At 40.8% G+C, this 19258-nt stretch overlaps 1 protein-coding gene across 1 annotated transcript in view; it reads left to right on the top strand.

The window, feature by feature from the left end:
- Window positions 1-19258, top strand: part of Osbpl11 (oxysterol binding protein like 11) — a 59099-nt gene that overhangs the window by 18258 nt on the left and 21583 nt on the right. Inside the window, exons 3-7 of the mRNA XM_040750891.1 lie at window positions 759-934; window positions 1748-1827; window positions 4524-4700; window positions 9954-10155; window positions 12720-12865. Coding sequence (XP_040606825.1) covers window positions 759-934; window positions 1748-1827; window positions 4524-4700; window positions 9954-10155; window positions 12720-12865 — 781 coding nt within the window. The remainder of the gene's footprint in view (window positions 1-758; window positions 935-1747; window positions 1828-4523; window positions 4701-9953; window positions 10156-12719; window positions 12866-19258) is intronic.

Genomic DNA, 19258 nt, shown 5'->3' with positions numbered 1-19258 from the left:
TCACATCTTTCTACGCCAACATTCTCAGTGTATATTTCACTGGTTAAGTCTTAGGTCATATTTATTTCTTTAAAAATTCATATTGATTACTGAGAGTAGTTTTTTAAGATTTATTATTCTTTTATGTGCCTGTGTGTACGTACCTGTAGAGACAAAAAAGGGCATTGAATCTCACTGAAGCTGGAGTTACAGGTGATTTTAAGCTACCCAGAGTGGATGTTGGGAACCAAACTCAGGTCATCTGCAAGAGCAGTATGTGCTCTTAACCACAGGGCCCTCTCTGCAGCTCCAGTGTTGGTTTCACCAGGCTTCACGACAGCCTAGAGTTCTCCCTGCCCTTGTCTGCAGTTTATTAGGAGAGCTCTTTACTTGTTTCTTTACTTACTGTGTTCTTCCCTTAGAAGCATTTCTCCTGTGGCTAGACATAGGACTCGGGTCTAGTGTCTGCCCAGGATGTGGGAGGCCCTGGTTTGATCTCCAGGGCCACGGGAATTATTTAAAATTAATGCTTCTCCCTTGGCTCAGTGGCTTGTGCCTTGTATTAAATATATTCAGTTTTAAAATAATCTTTGTCCTAGGAAATTTGGTGTGTTTCTGAGTTTACTTCTTGGCATGCTTTAGTTTTAGCTTTTTTTCTTTTTCTTTCTTTTTCTTTTTTTCAGTAAAAACCCAGTATTTTTAAATGATTGAAGTCTGCATTGCTTTAGTTTGGCTATGGCAAATGTTTAAAAATCACAACCTTTTTAACGTCATTGCAGGTTTTTTGTTTTAAACAATGAAGCTGGGCTGTTGGAGTACTTTGTGAATGAACAGTCTAGAAATCAGAAACCCAGAGGTACTTTGCAGCTTGCGGGTGCTGTGATCTCGCCCAGCGATGAGGACTCTCATACCTTCACAGTGAATGCTGCCAGCGGGGAGCAGTATAAGCTCAGAGGTAGGCCATCCTAGCACTGGGGTCCCCTCTGCAGCGGTGTAAGCTCAGAGGTAGGCCATCCTAGCACTGGGGTCCCCTCCATAGCTCCTTTCCTATGCGCTTGGGGACAGGAGCTACTGTCACTTCTGACATACCATACCATGTCTCAGAATTGCTTTGAGGGTTTATAAAATCTGTTTTCATAATTGTTTTCAAGTTGGTCAGTGCATGAGACTGTTTAGTGTTGGACCTTCTAAAAACGATTTATTTTGTAAATGAAACCCTGATTACTGAGAACTGTAAAACCTAGACTTGTATAAATAATTTCTTTATGTCTGCCAGAGGGAATTTTTCTTTTTTGTCCATTGTCCTCTTGACATCTTTTAGTGACTAATATATTCCATTGGGGTTTGTTAAAATGTTTGTTGGGTAGTGGTGGCACACAACTTTAATCCCAGCACTCAGGAGGCAGTGGCAGGTGGATCTCTGAGTTTGAGGCCATCTTGCTCTACAGATTGAGTTCCAGACCAGCCAGGGCTACACATAAAAACCTTGTCTTGAAAATGCAAATAAATAAACAAGGACATGCCACCATTAGGAACTTAAAACCTATTGCCTCATGTCCTCACCTGGCTGCATGTGGTTTGTCCTGCTTAGGCAATTTCCACTCCTAGCAAGAGCAACAAATACTTCCTGTCCTCCCAGTCAGTGACATTTTCTGTAAGGAAAGTAGAATTAACCTTTGCTTGTTACTCATCCATCTTTTGTGCTGTGAACAATTAATTGTGTTCCCCAAATAAGTACAAAATAAATAACGTATATACTTTTTATCAGCCACAGATGCTAAAGAGCGCCAGCACTGGGTTAGCAGACTCCAGATATGTACACAGCACCACACGGAGGCTATTGGAAAGGTATGTGGGTTTCTACATAGTATTAGTACCCAAAATGGGGAAAGGTGGGCTTTATACTTCTTTCTGAGACAAGGCTTCTCTGTGTAGCCCTGGCTGTCCTGGAACTCTCTCTGTAGATCAGGCTGGCCTGGAACTCAAAGATCCACCTGCCTCTACCTCCCAAGTGCTGGAATTAAAGGTATGTGCCACCACTACCCAGCTACACTTTTAAATTTAAATATAGAGCCAGTGGAATGGGGTGATTGCCACCAAGTTTGACAGCCTCGGTCTGATCCCTGAAACCCACATAGTTAAAAGAAAACCACCTTTTGATAATTGACCTCATTTTCACATGTGTGTTCTGATGATGTTCACATGTATATACACATATAACATAAATGGATGTTTTAAAAAATATACATTGAGATGCCATTTGTATACCATAAATTTGCTTAAGGAGTACAACCCTATGGTGTTAGTATAGTTATAAGATTGTACGATCTTGGCAGCCATGTGACTATGGAAAGTTTCTGACAACCCCTAGGTGGCCCCACTTGGTCAACAGCCACCTCTGTTCCCTCCATCCCAAACCCTGGGCAAACAGTCTGCACTCTTGTTTGCTTTGACTTATTTATAAGCATGGTTTATTGTGTCAGCTTTTTCCACTTCAAGGTTCATCTACACTTATTCATAACACCAGTCATTCCCCTCTCTGACAGGGTCTCCTATGCTCCTGGTGACTGGATTTGAAAACTACCCATTTGCCTTAGCTTTCCAAGTGCTGCGTTATAGGGTAGGCCACCATGCCAGCCTAGCAATTCTCTTTCTTTCTTATGTACTTTCTTTAAATGTATTTTTTGAGACAGAATCTCATTGTAATTCAGACTAGTCTAGAATTTGCCATATAACCCAGGTTAGCTTTAAACCCTAAACTCTTGGCTATTCTTCTGCCTCAACCTTTCTTTTTGAGGCAGATTCTCATGTATCTCATGCTGCCCTTGCAGTGAAGCTGACAGTGACCTTAAACTTTTTCCTGCCTCTACATTCCAAGTCCTGGGATATAAGCGTGTTCTACCACATTGCGTTTGTATGATACTGGGAGTCAAACCAGGGCTTTGTGCATGTTAGACAAGCATTCTGCCAATTAAGACATGTCCCCAGCACTGTTTCAGCCTTCTCTCTCTCTTTCTCTCTGTCTCTCCCTCCCTCCCTCCCTCCCTCCCTCCCTCCCTCCCTCCCTCCCTCCCTCCCTCCCTCCCTCCCTCTCTCTCTCTCTCTCTCTCTCTCTCTCTCTCTCTGTCTGTGTGTGTGTGTGTGTGTGTGTGTGTGTGTGTGTGTGTAGGCCATAAGTCAACATGAGTCACTCCCTACCTTAGTTTTTAGGCAGAGTCTTGAACTGAGCCTGAGCTCACTAACTAGGATAGACTGGCAGGCTATTGAGCTCTAGGGATCACCTGTCTCTGTGTCCCCAGTGTTGGGACTCAGTGCTGACACTCAGCATCATGCCCAGCTTTTGGTGTAGGTACTGGCCATCTAAAATCAAGTCTTCATGTTTAAGCTCAAGTTCTTTACCAACAGCTATTCTGCTGGCCCCTAATTTTTCTGTATTCTCCAATGGACTCATGATTTTCATTTCATTTCTCAAATGACGAACCATGCTGAATATGCTTTCATGTGCTTGTTGGCTGAGAATTTGTGTATTTTTTTTTAAATTCCTGATCTTATGTGTGTACGTGTGGGTACACATGCATCCTGTCCGCCTTGCTTGTCGAGGGCACAGGGCACTTAGGAGTAGGCTCCCTCCTTCAGCGCCGTCTCCAGGGATTGAACTCAGGTTTTCAGACTTTGTAGCAAATACCTTTATTCACTGAATCTTATTGCCAGCCCAATAATTTATGTCTCATTTTCGGAAGTGTTTTGTTATTTGTTTGCTGTGCCTGGTTCCTTAGAGTCTTTTTACTTTTGTTTCATTTTAAGGTGAGGAGGGTCTGAATTGTGAGCATCTGGGGATGTCTAAAAGGTGATACATGAGTAAATCATTCAAAGAGTTTCATATCTGAGGACAACCTAAGTTTTTCATTCTTTTTCACTTTCTATTTTCCTTTCTTCCTAGCAATTTTCCCACTAGCTAATTTTTTAGAATTATAATTTAGGTCTGGGAATGGTAGACCTTCAATAATAATGTTTGGAGGCTAAGACAGAATTGTGAGTTTGAAACTAGCCTGGGCTATATAGACCCTTCCTCAAAATATGCCAAACCATACCATTGTGTTAAGGTCTGATGCCTAGTCTCTGCTCATGGTGCAGACTGCCAGCAGTGACAGTGAGCAGGAAGTGCCAGACTGTTCCAAAGGATGCCTGGTTGTTTCTTTAGAAGATGTGTTATATTACTGCATACAGGACGCATATATTCCTTTATACTCACACGCATGCACGCACATTTGTGCTGCAATGCTTACAATGAGAAATCAGGAAAATTATGTTCATCTAATAGACTTTCAAAAAATATAATAAAATTCTTTGAGAATGACAAATTGGAAATTTCAGTTTTCTAAATTTGAATAGCATAAAATCTTCAGAAATTTGCCTAAGTCAAATCTAATATTAATATGTTCTCAAAATGATACATGTATAAAGCCTGAGATATATGGTAATTTGATGGCAAGAGAACCAAACATTTAAAAAGTCAAAGAGAACTGATTTTCTTTTTCTGACAGAACAATCCTCCCCTGAAGTCACGGAGCTTCTCCCTGGCATCTAGTGGTAATTCTCCCATATCCCAGAGGAGACCGAGTCAGAATGCCATTTCTTTTTTTAATGTTGGACATTCCAAACTGCAGTCGGTGAACAAAAGAGCTCACTTGCATCCAGACCATCTTGTGGAAGTCAGAGAAGTAAGTATGAATTGAAGGCAGGTAAGGTACACAACAGCAGTGTGTCTGGTTTTCTCACCGTGTTGTAAGTTCTGTGGGGGGGGCGGGGGAGGCGGCTTCAGTGTTTCTTATCCATTCTGCTAAGTGATAAATATAGTAAGATTGCAGATAGTCTGAATTCTTCATGTCTCACAACTGTATGCTGGGATGCTGTCATTTTCCAAGAATCTATGTCTTTTTTTAGTGTTCTTCTCAAAAATCTGTGTCTTAGTTTACAAGTAAAACTACATGTTCCTTTGTAAAATTTACTCAAAAGAGTCCACCATGCCTGTAATCTCAGCAGTTGGAATGCCAAGTTAGGAGAATTGCCAGCATGGGCTACAGTGTGAGACCCTGTCTCAGGAAATCAGCGAGCCATTAAACCTACTGGGAAGGATGTATAGCCTAACTAGAGACTATTTAAAAACAACAGAGGGTTATATATAGGGCTGAAGGTATGAGCTCAATGGTAGAGAATATGGCTACTGTGCACACGGCTCTGTGCTCAAGCTGAAGAACCAGAACCAACACGGTGACCAGACAGACAGACACATAATAATTTATCGCACACAAAAGTGGAATTAATTCTGATATTGCCTTGCCTTGTGGTTTTTCTCTTTTTAACTCTAGTTACTAAAGGGTGCAGTTTGCCAGTTTGTAACTATTTCAGACATTGCTTGCTGAGTTAAAACTGGTAGAGCTTCTAGGCAACTAAGAAGTGGGTTGTGGAAATAATATTGTAAGTCACTTAACTGTTTCAAAGCAGAAGGCTGGGGAGAAGCTGCCCTCAGTCATGATGTATTGTACTGTTTATTGATAAAGAAATGAGCCGGGCGATGGTGGCGCACGCCTTTAATCCCAGCACTTGGGAGGCAGAGGCAGGCGGATCTCTGCGAGTTCGAGACCAGCCTGGTCTACAAGAGCTAGTTCCAGGACAGTCTCCAAAGCCGCAGAGAAACCCTGTCTCGAAAACCAAAAAAAAAAAAAAAATAAGAAATGGAAGTTTAGGGAGGTGGAGTAATGTGCTCTGAGGCACACAAAACAACCACTTGTGGTTCTAGTCCTGTTACACAAACAGCTTATGTTATAAACATCTTTTTCATAAAAAGCAGTATGCAAATCCTTTTCTTCTTTTTAAATCGTCCTTCTTGATATTTTACTTCACTAAGTAAGGTTTTGAATTTAAAATTTAGGCCAGGTGTGGTGGTGAATGTCTTTGGTCCCAGCACTTGGGGGAAAGAGGAGGCAGAGGTGAGTTTGAGCTCAGTCTGCTCTACATAGTGAATTCTGGGTCAGCCAGGGCTATATAGTGAGACTGCCTCAAAAAAATAAATTAAACAAATGAACACCCCCCCACCCCACAAGAAACTATTGAAGGCCTGAAAGATACCTCAGAACATAAGGTACTTGCCCCCCCAAGCCTGATGGCCAGAGCTTGGTCCCCAGAACCCATATGGTAGAGGAGAGAACCAATTCCTACAAGTTGTCTTCTGATTACCACACATGTGCATGGCACATTTGTGCACATACATACTCAAACACAAAATAAATGTTAAAAGTATTTTGAAACTTTAATCCCAGCACTTGGGAGGCAGAGGCAGGCGGATCTCTGTGAGTTCGAGGCCAGCCTGGTCTACAAAGTGATTTCCAGGACAGCCTCCAAAGCAATACAGAGAAACCCTGTCTCAAAAAACAAAAACAAAAGTATTTTGAAAACCTCTATTTGGTATAGGACATCAGTTTATACACATGGTCAAAATTCACACACACATAATCCAAAAATTCAACTTTTAGATTTTAGGTATTAAAATTTATATGACAAAAGCTGTAAAAACCTTTAAGCTAAGATTCCTGACTACTGAAATACCCATTACCTTCTTTATAACTAACAATGTATGAGCCTGCAAATCAGACTCTGCTTCTGTTGGGATAGTTGTCTCTTCACCTGTCATGAAGACGTCAGTAAGCGGCTCTCTTGACAGTGTGTTGCATAGAGATGCAGTGTCTGCAGCGCTTGTGTTCATTGCTGTCACTATGGAGGTGAATGTCCAGCACTGGGGCTTCCGGCCCCACCCCTAGACATGCCTACTTGGATGTAGGTTGCTGGTCCTGGTCTTTTGTCTCCTGTTCTCTATTGTGATGCTTCCACTGAAGGTCAGTCAGGACTAGGCCATGGTTGGGGTGAAGTTTTGTGTCTCAGTTTGTTCAAGGGTATAGCTTGGGTGGTAAAACACTCATTACACTCAAGTGCTGAGCTCAGTTTCCAGAATGTTCAGAAAGAGAAATAGCGGTAACAACAACATAAAAACAAACCAGATAGAGAAACATACTAAAGAAAATCTGCTCAAGGACAATACCCAACACATGACCACAGGAAAAAGGGGATAAAAATGATATTGAATAAGCTTAAAAAGTAATAAACTTTAATTTTTGGAAAGATAATGGGGGCAGAGTAGTTAGGAGCATTTGTTGCTATTGCAGAAGACAGGAGTTCAGTTCCTAGCACCCACATAGACTCACAGCCATCTGTAACTGCAGTTCCAGGAGATCCAACGCCCTCTTCGGACTTTCTCAGGTACCAGGCATGCACGTGGTACACATATACAAATATACATATATATATGCAGGCAAAACAATGGCATATAAAATTAAGTAAGTTTAATTTTATAAAAAGGCAGCAGGAATTACCTTTAATCCCAGTATTTAGAAAGCTAAGACAGGTAGATTTCTGTAAGTTTTAGACCAGCCAGAGCTACATAGTAAGCTTTGTCTCAAAATAAATAATAGATATTAAAATTTTAAAATGGAAGAAGAAAAATTAAAGAAAAATTAATTTGTAAAGAATTATCAAATCCTCCTAGCTGAGGTACTTGAAGAGCATCTGCTGTTCGAAGGTGCCAAGACTAACAGGGTGTACTGAGTCACAGATGAAAACCTATTGATCTCTCAGCTTACAGCAAGCATACTGGAGCATATGGAGGGCACACCCTACATTTTTTTCACTGGACAAGTAAGGAAATGTTGCCCTTATTCAACCAGGCAATATTCTCTCCTAACACTTCTATTAAGCACATGAGGCATGGGAAATGTTGAACCCCTAAAGAGCCTTCTCTCCTATAAAGCTTTGTCAGGTAATAGACTGTCCAGGGTGGGTAGTGCTTGTCACATAGATCCAGAGAACATGTGGCCAAGGGTAGTGTCGGGGCAGTGGCAGCCCCTTATTACTGAGCCTCCTTTGGGTGTATATTTAGTTCAGAGGCTTCTAGTCATTGTGCCCAGGGATAAAGTGAAGTCCAAGCTACACTTCTCCCCTTAGTCTCTGGAGTGAGAGAAGCACTGACTTCTGTTCTGTAAAGGAACTAGAAGAATCGACTGTGTTTGTTTGCTCAGGTCCAAGAGCTCTCAGACCCAAACTCCCCTCAGCAACTGCTTCCTCTGCCTTCATTTCTCATCACAGAGGCAGGGTTACTGACTCCAGTGGCTTCTGTTCTGTCTTACGAGAAAACAACAAGATGGATTACCAGTCCACTAGAGGCTCTTGCATGTCTACCACTGTTCCCTTCCTGCTGATGAAATACCAAAAGCTTCCCAAACTAGAGCCACAGTAGATGCTCCTTTGGAGAGGGCTTTGTGTCCACAGTGCATCTTTACTGTCTGCTTGTGTTGTTGACTGTAGCTGTCTCTTTCTCTGCATTGCTATGACCTTACTGTCCTTTCTAGTGCTGATGGACATCTCTATGCCTCTGTTGTGTACTTGTTATATTTGCTTAGCTCTGTTATGTATCACAAAACTATATTCCAAAGTGTTCGTACTTTATAAATTTGGATTATTTGGGAATTAGACTCCAGGATATGAGGTAGTGAGCAATGGAGGGGACACCTGACTTTAACCTCTGGCCCTTGAGTAGGTGCTTGCACACTCATATACACATACACACACACACACACACACACACACTCACACACACAGAGGGAGAGAACAAAACTAAATGCTAAGAGTTTTCCATTACAGAGTTTCTGTGTGAATTAATGTAGTTTCCAATGATAAGCAATCTAAGAACCTTCTGCTTACACTTGAAAGTATCAATTGTTTTCCTCTCCAAATATTACATTGTTCACTAATTATTATTCCATTGGCTCTGTTAAAAGTGGATAGGACCTTTAATCCCAGCACTCGGGAGGCAGAGGCAGGCGGATCTCTGTGAGTTCGAGGCCAGCCTGGTCTACCGAGCGAGTTCCAGGACAGCCTCCAAGACAATACAGGGAAACCCTGTCTCGAAAAACCAAAAAAAAAAAAAAAAAAAAAAAAAAGTGGATAGGAACCTAGTGTGGTGGTGCACACATTTGATCCCAGCACCCTAGAGGCAAAGGATGGTGGATCTCTGTGAGCTTAAGGCCAGCCAGGGCTACATGGAGAGACCATGGGGGGTTATAGTGGTGTTGGATAGACTCTTAGTCAAAGAATGTCTTAGTTAAATCTTTTTTTGTCTGGAACACTTATAATCTAGTACATGCTCTAAAACCAGCCTCACAATAGCAACACCAACAAATCAAAATGCCCTGACTAGGAAGTTAGGTGAGGGATGAGGCAGGTGAGCTATCATGCTTTCACGGTTGTTCAAATCAAGCAGGACTCAAATATAAGAGGGAAGTGATTGAAGGCACAGACTGGAAATTAATTTTAGCTGTGGCTGTGGAATTAAAAATTCAGTACTGCTGTTGACAGTGCTCTTTCTCATGACTTGAATAGGTTAAAATTGCTAACAGAAAGTGGCAAGCATTTGTGCTTTATTGCTTCCAGAGAAAAAGTGCAGTCATCAGAGGTCACAATTTTCAGTTGATAAGCACCATTAAGTGGTCATTAATTGAAAATAGCCCAGCAGGGACTAGAGTGATTAGAAGCATTGACTGTTCTTCCATAGGAGCTCGTTCAATCTCTAGCACCCACATAGTGGCTCACATTGTCTTTAACTCCAGTCCCAAGGGATCTGATGCCCACTCCTGGCCTCTGGGAGCACTGTCTACATGTGGTACACATATACATGCAGACAAAAACACCCATTAACACAAAATAATTTTTTAAGCAAGAAAATATCATAGCAAATTTAAAATAAATTTCTAAGTCTGACTAATATACTCAGAAAATGCTTCAAAGAATGAGTAGAATAAGTTAAGTGGCTAACAGACAATGCCTGTGTCATGTGAGTGAGACCCACAGGACTGTTGTTTTCTTAGATGATGTCTCATGCTGAAGGACAACAGCGAGACTTGATTAGACGGATCGAATGCCTTCCTGCTTCTGGCCTTCTTAGTTCTTTGGACCAGGACCTCTTGATGCTCAAAGCTACTTCCATGGCAACTATGAACTGCTTAAACGACTGCTTTCACATTCTCCAGTTGCAGCACGCATCACATCAGAAGGGCTCCTTGCCCTCAGGTAAGTAATAGATTAAAGGCAGGATTTAACATTGGCCTTAAAACATGGAAAGTACTGTACTTGTTATCATTCTAATGCTAGAAAAACATTTTTTGAAAAAGAGAGGGAAGGAAAAAAGTCAGTTGAGTCTCTTGATTTTTAATTAGCACATTAGTGTGATACAAACTTACTGATTATGTCCTGTTTTGGAATTCAGAATAATTTTAGGCCTGATGCTTAACATCTTTGAATATACCTTATTAGACCTCAAACTCAGCATATCGAAAGGTTAATTGAGAGTTCAGTTTCTGTTAAAATGGTGACATTCCTCTCAGTTCTTACATCTAGGTAATCAAAGTAGGATCACTGGGGGCGTGTCCTGACTCCCAGCTCTGTCCACTGCTCATTTACTCTTTAGTATTATACTGTATTCTGTTATAGCGTGTTTTCACTAGGTGTCAGGAATACTTTCCAAGTTACATTCCTGTGAGAAGGAGAATTTTTGGGGTGGTATTACACCCTTAGGGGAGTAATTTGGTTTTCTCAAGTTATTCCCCCTAATTTGAACATTAGATGAGTTACCTTGATGTAAGAAATGTGGATTAATTTTAATTAATGAGTTTGTTAGGAAAATGAAACATCTTATTTCTAGTCTGTCCTATTTAATTTTTGAAAGTCTATCAGGTAGCAGTGGTGCTAGTTACTAGATTAAATGCTCAATAAATATTTCATTGAATAGTATATCTTTTAAAACAATTGTCAAACTTTTGTATGGTTTAATACAATCTTATTTTTGATGTTTTCTTTGTGACTAAGAAAAGAGGTATGAGTAAATTTACATTAATTACCAAAGTTTTGAAGTTTTAAAGTAATCATTGTTCCCACCTTGAACTTTTTGGAGGCAAGGTTTATAGGTAGTAAGAGGAATTAATTCATTGCCATTACTGGTTCTCACCATAGATGCCATCTTTTCCCAATTGGGCATGTAAGAATTTATTTTAAAATCACCTCAGAATGAAAATATAACTTAGAAAAACAGTTACATTTCCATTCAAACTCTTCAATGACATGAAAAATGAAGTCATATTTTTGTATTATTCACTCATGGATAAGATATCGAGCCTAGGCTGGCTGTAGCCTTATTATGTATCCCAGACTAGCCTCAGCTATTCCTGCTTCCTTGATTTTTTTTAGTTAATTTTATTTATTTATATTTTATATGTGAGTGTTCTGCATGTATACCTGCAGGCCAGAAGAGGGTAACAGATCCCATTATTAGATGATTGTGAGTCAATGTGAGCTACCGTGTGCTTGCTGGAAATTGAACTCCGGACATCTGGAAGAGCAGCCAGTGCTCTTAACCACTGAGCCATCCCTCCATTCCATGCTGCACGTGCTTTTTAAGCTCTAGGATGACAAATGTGTAGTACTATGCCTGGATTATAAAGTCTGAATATGTGTTATCTAAAGACCCAATTGTATATGTGTTGATTTGGAGGGGCCTTATGACCAGATGACTGGTTTAATACAGTCTTAAAGTTTCTAGTTAGCTAAGTAGCCCCCTAAACTGGGCCTTTTAATTAGTGCAAACATGTCTTTTTAGAAAAAAAAATCTGGATGGTGATAGTCAAAATAGTTATTTTAAGGTAGAAGGAGAGTGTTTTCATTCTTAGCCAGGACATTTCTCCAATCTTAATGCCCCTAGTGTCCAGGGCCATTGAACAAAGCAAGACACTACTAGCCTGTTGGGTAATTTGTCATTTATTTTTCTTCTGAAGTCTGGCCTTTGACTTAGTGAATGCCCTACTGTTTTTTAGTTTGTTTTAGTAGTCTGAGTATCCCTTATTCTTGCACTCCATAACCTAGCTTCTGTGAAACCCAGAGATCAGCCTCTGAAATCAAATGGAACATTTCCATTATTGATTAGGTATAGAATCTACTTTGTTAAACTAGTTGAGGGTAACAAGAGATCATTGACTCATTAACTGAGAAGGTGACAGGTCTCTAAATGTGACACTGACTTTCACTAGGTCAGCTCTATTCAGTAGAGAAGGTTTTCAGTTTAAAAGTTATGTTGGACTGTTCATGATTTAAATAAAAGGTATTTTTGTGTGTGTATGTATGTGTTATTTAAATTAAAGACAATGAGTTATTTTGATTAGTTTGGAAAATTGCAGTCTTTAAACAAATTATGTTGGTTTACCATCTCAGGTTCTTGAAGTGACTCCCACTAAAGTCTAATTATATACATTTTGGTTATTAGAGGGATATAATGGATACCATTGGCTAATCACTGTTTGGGAGCTCACTCCATGATTCACAGACTTGTCTAAGAAGCAAGATCAGCCCTGTTCAGGGTAGACTGCTTTTACCTAGTGTCTCATTTCAAGTTGCAAGTTGCCCTGTTGTGAAGTACCCAATCATGGTGCTCATGCTAATGAGGTCGAATAGCTGTCTCCTTTCAGTGCGGGTTGGAGTGCTTTAGTCTCATAGGGTCAAAACAAAATTGTTTAATGAAATCCAGATCTGCCCAACTTCCCAGATTATGAGCGAGTCTCAGCAAGACTTTTCTCTTACTTCATCAGGAACGACAATTGAGTGGTTGGAACCAAAGATACCTTTATCAAACCACTATAAAAATGGAGCTGAGCAGCCCTTTGCAACTGAGCCGAGCAAGCCCACGGCAGTCCCGGAAACACAGTCTGTTGCAGAGTCTGGAGTATTAGCAAGGGTAAGGGAATATGAGCACTCGGGTTTTGATGGAAGAAATGAGGAATCCTTGAAAAGGGACAGTGCTGTTTTTATTGATAAGGCATTTGTGTCCATAGAACACTAGAGTAACATTCGTACAGCTTCTAAATGTTCTGCTTGAAAGCTATTTGCTTTAGAAAAGCTCTTAATTGAGCTTGGATTTTACAGGGCTAATGATGTCCCCTTTTTAGTCTTTACTCTTGTCTGATACAGATAATTGTTTGGTTTTCGTTCTTGTTGTTTTTTGAGACGGTCTCACTATCCCTGACTGGCCTAGAACTTAATGTAGAGCCCTCGTTGGCCTTTAACTATCAGTAGTCCTACTGCCTCACCTCACAGGCACTGCAGCACCCAGCTTCCTATTACATTGTTTTGTTGTTTTTGTTTTGAGACAGGGTATAGCCCTGGCCATCCTGGAACTCTCTCTATAGACCAAGCTGGCCTTGAATTTAGAGATTCACCCGCCTCTACCTCCGGACTGCTGGGATTAAAGACATGGGTCCACACTACACTGTTACTTTAACTTTATTAAAATTACACTTACAAGCTTAAAATGGCATTGAGATCGTAAACTCTGATTACTTTAGGGAGCGGGTTACCAGTACAGTTGTTGGAGATGTTTCTCTGTATCACTTGACCTCCACCTTTAATAGTTATATAAAGTGGTGCTTATTATGTGTTTCCAAGCACTACAGTGCTGTATTCTACTGTAGACATACTGTTAAAAATTGTCTTTTTTGTTTTTGTTTGCTTTGCCTTTTATGTTCATGTCTGCAATTTTTATGCTTACTATAATTGCATAGATAATTGAAGCTATTTTCTGTTTTGTGGTCTTGTCTATATAATTAATGTTTGAAAGCCAAAATAAGATACTGAGTCAGTGTCCCTGTTGTTGAATGTCTAGCTTGTCTTTTCTATTATTATAAATAACACTGTGGCTAAGTGTTATTTTTCTTCCCAATTTTTTCAACCTTATATCCCCAAAAGAATTACTGAGTCAAAAATAATAGACTTTATGATCATTTATATACTAACAAGTTATTTCTTAAGAGACAAGACACTAGTCCAAACCTGGCACAGACTTTGAATTTATGAAGAGGTGCTGGAGCCAGGAGCTGAAAAGCAGGCTAAATAAGTAAATAACACGCATGGACACACACATGTGCACACTGTAGTTACCAAGCTGTGTGCAATTAGAGGAGGTACACAAATGAGAAGACAGTTCTTTCACTGAAGGGGCGTGGAATCTGCGTGCAGCCACAACTCTGTGCACTAAAATAAGCAGGTGATAAGTTGAAACAGTTTCCCTTAATTGATAGGATTCCTGTGATTTCTCCCTCAGAGGGGAAAAAAAAGAAATACTGAGGAGACAAAGCTTTTAAAGTTGGGCTTTCAGCTTCCTCACCTATAGAGTCATGATGGTAATGCCTTGTGAGCCTGTCATAAGGATAAAGTTTACTTAGCAGAGTTATGTTATAATAGTTTATGGGAGTCAGTCGCAGGATTGTCATATACTACAGTCATGTACTCAATGTGGAGTGGTACTTCCTGAAGCATTGCTCCATAGAGATCACACATGTGGTGCGATCCGTGCGATCCGTGCTCCCAAAGAAATAAAGTCAGGCAGGATTTAGCCTTAATGTGAGAGACAATAGGGTCATGTGCCTGGGAAAGAGATATATGGAAGATTGATATATGATACGACTTGGAATTAAAATGTAGAAGTAGAAATGAAAGCAAATGAATCAGCAATGTGCATTTCAAATGACAAAAATCAGCCAAACTATGACAGATTGGAAACTTTTAAACCAAAATAGCAAGATAAAATTGTGATGTTATTCACAAAGTCAGGAAAATCAGGAAACTGATTCTGAGCAAGGTTTATTGTGATTCTGAGCGTGCTGAATGTTACAGTAGGGAGTATGCAATGATAAATGTTTCTGAAGAGCACTTCAGGTGAGTGAACTATAGCTTTGTAGAGGGGCCAGACTAGGGTGAGATTACCTAGTGACAGATCATGAACTGAAGGTCAGAGTGGCCATCATGTTATTCCAAATTAGAGCGCAGAGCATGTTGGGAGCAAAATGAGACTTTTATAAGGGATGGGGCACGGGATCTGGGAGGAAATGCCGTATTTCCAAACTTTCTAATGGTGACTAGATGACCTAGTGCAGACAGAAAATAGCACAGACAGTTGTTATTGTCAAAGCCGTTAGACGCTGCTCAAGCAAACCAGTAGACCTTTATTGTCCAGAAGTTTCACAGGTGCATTCTTGTCGGGGAATGCAAGCAAGTGGCCTGTGGTGTAGAATAAACAGTTTCTGTCAGCTAAGAGAGAGGGAAAACCTCAGTCAAGCCCGACTAAAACCTTGGAGCCTGGGCTGGTGAGATGGCTTACTGAATAAGGGCACTCACTGCAGAGCCTCATGACCCAAATGGTGACCTCCGATCTCCACATGTGTGCCATGGCACTTGCACACCCACAGCATATAAACACTTACATATATACAATTATTTAAATAAATAAGAAGAAAATTAATTTACCGGGCAGTGGTGGTGCACACCTTTAACCCCAGCTCGGAGGCAGAGGCAGGCAGATTTCTGAGGTCCAGGCCAGTCTAGTCTACGTAGCAAGTTCCCCTCTCAAAAAAAAAAAATAAATAAAATTCCCTTTTTTCCTATTCTAATAAATTATTTGTTTTTGTATTTGTTTATTTTAAAGCAGTGGGCAGTGAGATGGCTTAGTGGGTTAAGGCTCCTGCTGTCAAGCCTGATAGCCTGGGTTCAATCCCTGGGATGCACCTGATTGGAGGAGAGAATTGACACCCTCATGTTGTCCTTTACTTCCGCATGTACTCCATGCCCCACATGTGCCCACCCCCATACACACATACAAAGTAAATAAATGCAATAATTTCTTTAAACACTGAAAACTGTATTCTTTAAAGGTGTTCTACCCGGTTGCTTTTCTTTAATGTTATTTCCAGTAGGGAAGGTTCAATGCATAAAGTAACTGTGTTCTGTTGTTACCATTACTGTTTGGTTTTTGGTGCTGAGATTGAGTGTGCTAGGGTCTCAGGTAACTGGGCACCTGCTCTCTCTGAGTGATACCCACCCTCTGAATCTGTATTATTAATCGTAGCCCAAGTTCCAACTTCAGATGTTATGTCAGAGAGCTCTTAATCACGACCCAAATGGGTTTCCTCTGAGGTCTTCTATAATTATTTAATCTCACATAATGGTTTTATTTGGTCCATGTGTAAAGAGGGCTGTTAGTTCCCCCTTGTTTTTTTGTTTTGTTTTGTTTTGTTTTTGTTTTTGTTTTTTTTGTTTTTGATTTTTGGTTTTTCAAGACAGGGTTTCTCTGTGGCTTTGGAGGCTGTCCTGGAACTTGCTCTTGTAGACCAGGCTGGTCTCGAACTCACAGAGATCCATCTGCCTCCCGAGTGCTGGGATTAAAGGCGTGTGCCACCACCGCCAGGCTGTTTTAAGAGTGAACAAAGTTCAAGTATACTTTTACATGCAGCAGATATAGGCTCCAGAGCAGTCGCTGCTTCCTTACAGACTGACTCCTCATCAAAAGAGTGACATGAGAAAGTCTTGGCATTGCTCTTCAAGGTCATACAAACAGAAGGCTCTCTGTTGTAAACACACAAAATTTGTCTATGCAGTCTTTTATTTATTTATTTTGGTTTTTGGAGGCAGGGTTTCTCTGCATAGCCTTGGCTGCCTTGGAACTTGCTCTGTAGACCGGGCTAGCCTCATACTCACAGAGATCTACCTGCCTCTGTCTCCCAAGTGCTGGAGTTAAAGGTGTGGAACAACAATCAATGCCTGGCTTTATCTATGCTGTCTTAACATAGGAAATAAATCAGACCATAATTGATTTGTCAGAGTATGAGTTTATAGACTTCTTGAAGGAAAGAAATAGAGAAAAAGGAGAAATATAAAGCAAAAGGATGCTTAGAACCCTGGCTAGAAGATGCGCCACTCGTGAAAGCTTGCTACAAGAGCCTCGTACCCTGAATCTGGCACCTGGGACCTAGGGAAGAGGAGAATTGACTCCCAAAAGCTGTCTCATGACCTGCACATGTGCACCTGCACTCAGGAGCACACAGAATAACAATAATAATAATAATAATACAGAGTAACAGAACTCACATCTTGCATCTTGATTGTTGTGTTTTACATTGAAGGTTTTTTCAAGACAGGGTTTTACATTGAAGGTTTTTCAAGACAGGGTTTCTCTGTGGCTTTGGAGGCTGTCCTGGAACTCGCTCTTGTAGGTCAGGCTGCCCTTGAGTTTACAGAGGTCCACCTGCCTCTGCCTCCCAAGTGCTGGGACTAAAGGCGTGCGCCACCGCACCTTGCACATTTGAGATTTTTTTTAGTGTGTCTATGCCTGTGTCCGTGTGTGCTTGGTTTGGTTTTGCTCTAGCTACACAGAACAAAAACAGGTGATTATCTTATTTGATAGGTGAGGGAAATAAAAATGATACCAGCAAAATCATTTTTAAAAATCCATAACATCCAAAAAATCCTCATTAACTATTGAAGCGTGATGATTTATACCTATATTCCCAGCTCTGTGTGAGGCTGAGATAGAAGTATTATTGTAGGTTTAAAACTAGCCTCAGTTACACAGTGAGGCACTGCCTCAAAAATATAAGCCCACACCCCCACCCACTCAACTATCCTGAAAAATTTAAATCTGACAGAAAGATGTTGACAAGTTCTTTGAGAGGCAGGGCACCACCACTGGATAAATGACAGCTGATGAGGTTCTATTGAACCTTGGTATATTTGTTGTTCAAAGCAATCTGGGCAGGCATAGTAGCCCCAGTCTTTAATCTAGCACTCTGAAGGCTGAGGCAGGAGAAAATCACTACAAGTTCAAAGTTAGTCTGGACTACAAAGTGAGTTTCCAAGCCAGCCTACCTACATACAGAGTGAGACTCTGGCAAAAACCTAAAAGCCTTGGGGGGAGGGCACGGGAGGAGGGGAGAGAAACGGAGAGGGACCTGGAATTGACATGTGAAGCAACCTTGTTTCTAATTTAAATTTAAATTAAAAAATAAATAATAAAAAAATTTTTAAAGTAAAAAAAAAAACCTAAAAGCCAGCAGGTTTGGCGAGATGGCCCATTTGGCAGTTTCTATTATGCAAGTATAAGACTCTGATTTGGATTCCCCAGCACCTATGTAAAAGCCAGGTACAGTGTCCTGCATCTTTAACTGCAGTGCTGAGGAACAAAGGTAGGGAGATAGAGATAGGCAGATACCTGGAGCTCACTGACCAACTAGCCTAGAAGAATCCATGAACTCCAAGTCATTGAGAGATAGAGTCTGAAAAAACAAAGTGAAAAGTCATGAAGGAAGATACAGCTAGATCTCTGATATCAACCTATGGCCTTCATGTGTATACACACACGTGCGCACACACACCCTCTCTTTCTCTCCCCTCCCTCCCTCCTTCCCTCCCTCCCTGGCCCTCTCCCTCTCCCTTTCCCTCTCCCTCTCCCTCCCCCCTGCCTCTCCCCCTCCTCCTCCTCCTCCCCACTCCCTCTCTCAGAATCCAAGTGGATAAATGTCTGTATTTTGAGCATTTGGGAAGTGAATACAAGAAATCAGAAGTTCAAAGACATAGTAAGTTCAAGACCAACCTGTTTACAAACAAACAAACAAAAATACTGAGCATTGAAGGCTACATAGTGAAGCCCCACCCCCACTTCATCTAAAAACCCTAAAAAAATTAAGTCACTTTAAGTAATAAATAAGCAATTTTTCAGTTATTAGGAGCTAGTGAAATGGAAGTATACATTTTCAGTTGTCTAAGGGGCTATTAATTAAAATGCCTCACAGAGGACTTTTGGTGGCATTGTGACTGCCTGACAGGCCACAGAGTTTTTATGTGAATCTAGAATCTCTTCAACCACAGATCTTCTCAGGCATTCGTGAATAGCAAAATAAGGTTTGAAAAAGTTAGAGTTGATATATGTGTGCATTTACCTTTATATTTTACTGTATAGCTTTAGTTTAAACAGGACAAATATTTATTCTTAAAACTCTTGAGTTTGAGCTGGGTGATGGTGACGAACGCCTTTAATCCTGGCATTTGGGAGTGAGGCCAGCCTGGTTTACAGAGAGAGTTCCAGGACAGGCTCCAAAGCTACAGAGAAACCCTGTCTCGGAAAAACAAAAACAAAAACTCTTTCTTAAGTTTGAGGTTGGGGAGACGGTCAGCAGTTAAGAGAGCATACTGCACTTGAAGAAGACTAGAGTATGGTCCTGGCACTTACATTGGGTGGCTCACAGCTCCAGATTCAGGGAATCTGTGTCCTCTGACCTTTCCTGGCACCTGTGTGCATGCACAT

This window comes from Mesocricetus auratus, unplaced genomic scaffold, assembly GCF_017639785.1.
Source record: "Mesocricetus auratus isolate SY011 unplaced genomic scaffold, BCM_Maur_2.0 Super-Scaffold_100008, whole genome shotgun sequence".
NCBI classification, from domain to species: domain Eukaryota; kingdom Metazoa; phylum Chordata; class Mammalia; order Rodentia; family Cricetidae; genus Mesocricetus; species Mesocricetus auratus.
This window is presented reverse-complemented; position numbering and strand designations above follow the sequence as displayed.